We start from the raw sequence: 7,998 nt of genomic DNA on the forward strand, positions 1-7,998 counted from the left end.
GAAACTTCCCTCCAAGTCACTACTGAACTATTGGTGTTTAAGTAGAGAGGGAAGACACTCATTAGCTATGAAAATCAAAATCCCAACAGCTTTAAAATTCTCTGGGCAGTTTCCACAAGAATAAAGGCATAAACCCTATTTCCTTGGACAAACTCAAGTTTGTTCTGCCTACCTAGAAATCACTATTGCAATTTTCAATTGGATATGGATATTTTCTTTTTCTTTTCTTTTTGTTGTTGTTGTCATAAGCTGTTCTATGATGTTCTTGCTTATCTACCCTAGAGGTGGCTGCATGTAAGAATGGCATGAAGTGTTTAGTCTCTGTAATGCATATAATGCTGAACAATGAAAAAACTCACTCCCCAGTGACTCTGTGGTAGTATCCCTTGTAGTACGGTTCCAGTGGAGATGAGCTACCAGGAAATCAGGGAGAAAGGCTGAGTGAGGATTCACAGAGGCTCCTGATAGATGCCTCAGGTTCAATCCATTCATGGAGCCTGATCAGTTTTGAGGTGCACCCCATGGAATCTTTGGTGGGGAGGCTTTCAAGAATAAAGCCTCTTACCTTCTCATCTGTTTTATTTCCATTTATTCACTGGGTACTATTTCTTTCCCTGTCCTGCACCCCTACAGCAATTAGACTAAGGCAGGACTAGCCAAATGTCCTAAAACTCCTAGTCACAAACTAAAATCTTAACATGGCTGAAAGCTGCAGGGCACACAGCTTTTGAGATGCATGTGCCCCAGAATCAATTATTTCTGCACAGAGCTTCTGCTTAAATAATAGCTTCTCATTAAATGACTTATTAGAATAAATAATACATGAAGAAAATAACAAATGAACAGATAGAAAAATAACTTTTTATTTAAATGCTTTTTTAACTATCAGGAGATGGATGTAGTTTGTGAGCTACAGTTTCATCATCCCTCAGCTGTGGGACAGAGGAAGGAATGTTATTCAGGGGTATGGCTAAATGGCACAGTTAGTGCTGAGAAGAGATACCAGAGTTAGCACTGAATGAGCTAGCACAGGTGCTGAATGGAGTATAACCACATTATCCTGGCATTTCACCTGTGGGACTAATCAGGAGAATTAATTAAGCAGGACAGAACACTATGCTAATGCAGTTCTGTGGCTTCCTTGGTGAGGCCGCCTCTGGAGTTCTGCATCCGATTCTGGACTCTACAATTCAAAAAGGATATGGAAAAGCTTGAGAGAGTCCAAAGGAGAGCCATGCACATGATCAGAGGACCAGAGAACAGGCCTTATGATGAGAGGCTGAGAGTCATGGGACTCTTCTGCCTGGAAAAGCACTGGCTCAGGGGTGACCTGGTGGCAGCCTATAAGTATATAAGGGGTGTGCATCAGGATATGGGGGAATACCTGTTCACCAGAGCACCCCAAGGGATGACAAGGTCAAACGGTCACAAACTCCTCCAAGACTGTTTTAAACTGGACATAAGGAAAAACTTCTTTACTGTCTGAGCCCCCAAGGCCTGGAATAGACTCCCTCCAGAGGTGGTGCAAGCACCTAGTCTGGACTCTTTTAAGAAACATTTTGGATGCTTATCTTGCTGGTATCCTTCAACCCTAGCTGACTTCCTGCCCCTTTGGCAGGGGGCTGGACTCTTTCTTCCGAGGTCGCTTCCAGCCCTAATGTCTATGAAATCTATGAAAAAAGTATCTTTATGCAGGACTGAATTGTGCCATGTAGACAGACTCTTGAGTGAATGGAAGTATAACCAAAAATAATGGGTAAAGAATAATACCTGTTTCCCATACTATACTGTTACTATTGTTTACAACACCACTCCTTGATCTTGCCTTATAAACAGATGCTAAGGAGCTTCTGAGAAAAATTCTCTATCAGAGCCCCATTCCTTTGGAGTGCTCCAGCTCTTCAGATCTGTTATTGTCCAAACTTCTTGGCACTTTGTGAATATTGCATAATCTGTTTGAGCAGGGATGGTGCTTGGCTAGGGTGGTAGAGGCTAAAGTTTTTTGTCTGCCAGAAAAGTGTGCGGTTTTAAACTGTGTTGGTCACATGCAGTCTGACCAAATGTTGTGGTGCACAGAGGAAGTACTTTAACATTTACACTCATTGTTGGAAAGGCACAGTAAGGGCGAATTGTAATGTTTCTGTGACCCTTTAAAAAAAGGTTACTTTCCAAATCTCTCACCAAGACTGGTGCCCCAAACCCATTCTTGTTTAGGCTTTTGTGTGGCCCCACCCCCTATAGGCTTAAAGAAACTTTACTTAAAATATTAAAATAAAACACTGCTGGGTCTCAGATTTATTTCTGCTGGATTCTGCTCCCACATTGACATTTCATAGGCTCCTTTCATGGGTACATAAAAGATGGCTCTGGCAGGAAAGGAACACAGAAACTTAGGTTTAGATAGATGGTCCACAGGGAGGAAAGGGTGATTACTCCCTGATACTCAGGGATCAGACTGGAAAAAGGTGGCAATTATTTCTTTAATTCCACCTACTTTTGACACTTAATGAGAAGATATTTAAAATATACAAGGTAGATCTTCCTAATATAACCAGCCATCTCCTTTCTTTCATTCTTTGATTATCTGTAGCAGGGATGTCCAACTTCAGTGCAACCGGAAGTCCCCATGGGGTCTCTCCCATCATACAGGCTGTTTTTGTGGCATCTAGCCCCCAAATGACAGGACACACTCCCCGTCCACCTTTCACCCTGTGGGCTGCGCAGGCAGCCTATGGAATCCTAGTCCTTTCCCCACCAGACAGCAGTAGGAGAGGTGGCTGCTGGAGCCTGCAGACAACAAGCTAACTATTTGTGTACTTTGTATAGACCACATACAGCCCACAGGCCACAAGTTGGACAGCCCTGATCTGTGAAATTAGTTATGTGTGACGATACAGACAATTGATTTTTCTCCCAAAGTTATTGTTCTAGGACAGTGGCTTTCTAGCTTTTTGGACTTGAGGAACCTCTCAGAAAATACCAGCTCCTAGTTTTCATTCATTTTTTAACTACGGAAAAATAAACAGAGCAATTATTCCATTGCAAAGAACTCAGAAAGACCACAGCAGGTCAGAATGTTTTTAACTCTAAGGATTCCCATTTGAAATCTCTGGGTTTGTTTGGGAGCCATGTTTGCACACCTAGCAGTGCTAACATTGTGTGGAACCCCACAGCACCCTTGAAAGGTCCTCAAGGCACCCCAAGATGCCATGACAGCCTGATGGGAAATCACTGCTCTAGGGTATTTGTGAAATTCTGCACCACCCTGTTTGTATTTTAAAGGTTTCTTTTACAACACTGAAAATAAGAAAATTAACTCTTTTTTTCCCCCTTTTTTATGATAGCTTAGATTCTGGAGCCCAAGATACACTCACTGAGACATTGTGAAAAGGTATTACATTCAATATCCCTGCTCCTTTCCTTTTATTATGTAATAGATCAGAAGGGAGAAAAACTGAAAAGCTGTGGGATGCAAAGATAACTGCAAACCCTGTGTCTTAGAGTAGATTTAACATACGTGTTTGCTTGTTGGGCCTACAGCGTCATTAAACAAGGAATGTAGTACCAAGGGTTTCTTTAGCCCAGGGTGGTTCAACCCATGGTCTGTGGGCTGAAGGGTTCAGCTGAGGCCCTGGGGCTCCCATCAGGCTACCATCCCCCCGTAAATCACTCCAGCGACAATGGCAGCCAGAGTTTCCTGGCTCCCCCTGTTTTGAATTTGCCCTTCTGTTTCCTTCCCTTCTCCAGCTTCTGTTTCCTGGCCTCAGCGTAGAGGGTGGAGCAGGGTGGCATGGGGAGCTGGGAGTGAGGTTGGGGCCATGCAGTTGCACAGCACAGAAGCTGGCAGGAGAGTAGGCCTAGGAGAACAATGCAATGATGGGGGTGAGAGGCATGCAGTGCAATTGTAAGCGTCTGCATGGCTTGCAGCCCAGGGGCCCATGGCTCACCCTCATACAGCCCACTCAGTGTGTGGCCTCCACTGATATGGCCCAAGAGGCCTGCAGCCCCTGGCCTCTTAGAGGTTGGGCAGCCCTGCTTTAACACGTGCTGCTACCAAAACAAGAAGTTTTATCAAGAGGTATCTTATTACACACTGCACTGTTCCTGGCATAATTTTTTGCCCCTGAAATTATGTAGTTATAGAATTCCATCTGTTTACATGTTTTTAAGTATTATTTGCAAACAGAGGTATAACAGGCAACTCCATGCCCAGGCTTGCCTCAGCAGCATACTGACTGCAGCAGTGTGATTAGCTGTCACTGCAGTGGTGGGTATCTTTGAACACCTCCCCCACAAAGGTGGTGCCCAGGGTTGCTGGCTTGGTTGCCCTCCCCACCACCCCCGAGTTACACTACTGGTTGCAGAAGATCTATCAACTGTATAAGACATTGTTAACTGTAGTTCTACTTAGGATGGTCTCACAGCTAAAGCAGACAAATTTGAGTCAGAAGACCTGCTTTCTATTATTGGCTAGACCTTACACTTCCTCTGATTTTGGGCACAATGTGTTTGAGCTGCTCACCAACTCCATTTTCCAACATGTAAAATGGAAATATTGCCATCTCATAGCATTAACAGAAAGACCTTGGACCTGAATAAGGAAAGTCAATGTGAAGTTAATCACAGAACGTAAGGATTTTCTTAATTGGGGCCATAGGGACAGCATGTAAATAGTAGGGGTGTGCAATGCAGGCCCTATTCAATTCGGATTTGGATTCAGCCAGAATCAGGGACAGTGATTCGATTTGTTGGTTCGGATCACTGTCCCTGATTCGATTCGGCTGAATCCAAATCTGAAGATTTGATGCTGATTCGGACACAGACACAGCTTTAAAATGTTTTTTCTACATACCCTGAGGTACCAGTGCGGCTTGTGAACACTATGATGCTGGGGCAGATGGAGCATTCCACAGGAGTGCGGGAGGCCCCTCCACGTGCTTGGGAGCAAAAGTACTTCTGGTCCACTTCCAGGTCCACTGAGGAGTGCACGGGGCCCCCCACACCTCCCTGGCTTAGTGATCAGCTGCAGGGGGACCCCGGGTGCCCCCTTAAACCAAGGAGGCACCAGTTGCCAAACTGGGGGTGGGGAGGTGGGGGGCCCTGCATACTACCTGGCAGACCTGGAAGTGGACCGCAAGTGCTTCTGGTCCACTTCCAGGTCTGCTGCTGAGCACGCTGGGGAGCCCCACGCGCTCCTGTGGGATGCTTCATCTGCCCCACCATTGCAGCATTCACAAGTCCCTGCTACTTACAGCAGGGGCAGGCAATTATTTTAGGCAGAGGGCTGCTTACTGAGTTTTGGCAAGCCATTGAGGGCCACATGACAGGCAACCCAGGGCAGATTAATATTAATTTTCTAAATTTTTTAGGGGCCCCACAGGCCAGATAGAATGGCCTGGCGGGTTGCATCTGGCTCCCAGGCCGCATTTTGCCCACCCCTGACCTAGAGGTATGTAGAAAAGACATTAAAAGCTGTGTCTATGTCAAAATGAAATGTTTCAATTTCATCTAATTAAAATATTTGATTGACTCAACACAAGTTATTTCCCAAATTGTAAGTTTTTCTGGGAATTTTTAATTTTTTTGTTTTAGATCTGTCCATTTCAGAATGGTAAGGATTTTGTGGAATTTCCCGTGAAGCAGAAAATCAGGTTCCCACATCTTACCGAAACAGGATATGCTTTACTGGCAAAACAGCCATAGGTGCATAATAAAAGGAAAAAAATATCCTAATCACTACTTTCTGCATTGAAACTTTGGGGGCGGGGGAGGCGGAATCAGACAGAGGGAGATGGGAAGGGAGTGACAGGTTTCTTGTTCTCACTTCCTCATCTAGGCCCCAATTCTTTTAGGGTACTTAAATTCATGCAAAGCTTTAAGCTTATGAGTATCCCTGTTAACTTCAACGGACATTCAAACATTATGCAGCCTAAGAACGTTTCACCCATGCAATTTTCCTATTTCATTTCCTAGACATTTTGAAAGGGTAAAACTGATAAGAAAAGATAGAAACAAAAAAGAACATATTTAAAAACACTGGCTAACCCCACAGCTTTTAAACTTCAATAAATTCATACGCCAAACAACAACATTACATAACTGCACGATTTGTTGCAACTCCACTGCTGCAGTTAGATAAAGAGCAACTGTAGACTTGGTAGCATCTTAGATTGCATAAATTATTTCTGTTATCCACATATCTGTTCCATTTCCTCTGTGTGTCAGTCCATTTCTAGGTACAGACGAGGCAAGTGAAGCATGAAATGTTATATTTCAAGTTTTTTGCCCTACCCTTCTGCAAAGAAGTCTAACTCATTTGTAAATGGGAAAATACAGATTTTTCCTCAGAGTACCTTTTGGATGTATCTCAAACTTCCAACTCTATATTCTTCATTTAACTTAGACCAAGAACAAAATAATGTAGCTTCCTCCCTCCCCCCACCCACCCCCCCAAAAATTGAGAAATTCACAGCAAAAGTATGTCAGCACAAAGGACCATAAATAGTCTGCCTGTAGTTTTAACCTGCTAACTCTAAATAGTGGATCTTAAAGGAGATAGTATTTTTAAATGCCCTGTCCTTTGATTGTGCCTCTGTAACTAGAGAGAACAAGAATTCACTATGGTTTAATTCAGTATTTTTCTGATTTCCTACCACCACCCACCAACCCTCTATCACCTCTGTAATAATTGTCACTACTGGATAATAATTATGATATGATTTTTATGAATACTTCTGAATGATACCATGATGAATTATCTGATAATTCACCATGGTATCATGCCATAGTGTCATTCTGCACTTTCAAAGATCCTTATGAAGACTCTCCATAATGACTCTGAGTTTGGGGCTCTTTTCTGGAATGAAGTTGACCAGGGATTAGATGATGTTTAACCACTCTTGACAGGATTCTTGCTAACAACAATCCACAAGACTTTAGCAGGTAGCCTAACAGTGACCCCGTCAAAATAATCTAACAACTGTCCCCCTCTGTGATACAGAAGTACCCATCCTCTCCACAGTGAAGTGAAATATCTAAGTCTGCAAGGATGATCCAACCCACTGTGTGGTCAGTTCTAGTGCAAATTTAGGAGACCTATAACATTTTTTAATTTATGTCGACATGAGCAAACAGATTATAGAAAAGGTGCCAGAGAGTAAATTGTTTAGGTGGAAGCAATGGGGACAGGAAAAAAAAAGACAATGTCATTTATACAAGGATAGATTTAATAAAAGTCTTCAATCTGGCTCTCACAAGGCAGAATCTGTGGGGAAATCTGATTTTTTTTCAGGGCTTTCCCAGAATTAGGAGAGAACTTTCATTGAATAGTTTCTCCAGACAAGAGAGAAATCAAATCAGCCCCTGCTTGCTCTGTCTGGTGTCACTTAGAGGTTTAAGAGAGTCTATGGCCTAGGTATCTGCATTCTGATAATGTGTTGCAGACTGAAAATAAAACCACTAGTACTGCATACACTTCTCTGGGGAACTGCAGTGACCAAATTTTGTAACAGAAGCTGTTTATCTTTTTAGCATATATGCAGCAATTGCGAATCTTGATGTCAAAATGGTGCTGAACTGGTTAATGAGAAGCTGCAAGCAAAGCTCCTAGTCCCACAGATACTGAATAAACTGGAAATGAACTTAATCTCCAACAGCCAGAGAAGCAAATGCTTTTGTGTTTTCCTGCTTCATGAATTCTGGATAATGGACACATCACCAAGAAAAAAAAGCATAGAAATGTGTTACATTAAGATTGAGGATCTGATTTAAACGTACATTGCAGTAAAATTCAACATTAATAGAGAGAGACGCTTCCATTATCCTTTACCTGTGCAGGCTGTGGTATGTAGGTCCACTCAGGTAGCTGTTTTTGTATCCATGGCTTCATAGTTTTGAATGTCCTTGTTTTAGTCAGCTTAAATCAGACTCCTACATTCATGCCCATGCAGGGTTTTGTTTTAATTTAATTCAATTTTTCATCATAGTGGAATAATTTGT

General features: G+C 42.8%; 1 protein-coding gene across 1 annotated transcript in view; it reads left to right on the forward strand.

Moving 5' to 3' along the window:
• TMEM154 (transmembrane protein 154) overlaps nt 1-7,645 on the forward strand; it is a 27,340-nt gene extending 19,695 nt beyond the window's left edge. Inside the window, exons 7-8 of the mRNA XM_006019157.2 lie at nt 3,345-3,391; nt 7,531-7,645. Of these exons, the coding sequence (XP_006019219.1) occupies nt 3,345-3,387 (43 nt within the window). The 3' untranslated portion in view covers nt 3,388-3,391; nt 7,531-7,645. The remainder of the gene's footprint in view (nt 1-3,344; nt 3,392-7,530) is intronic.
• Nucleotides 7,646-7,998: the final 353 nt, after the last annotated feature.

The sequence above is a fragment of the Alligator sinensis genome, unplaced genomic scaffold (genome assembly GCF_000455745.1).
Source record: "Alligator sinensis unplaced genomic scaffold, ASM45574v1 scaffold169_1, whole genome shotgun sequence".
NCBI classification, from domain to species: Eukaryota; Metazoa; Chordata; order Crocodylia; family Alligatoridae; genus Alligator; species Alligator sinensis.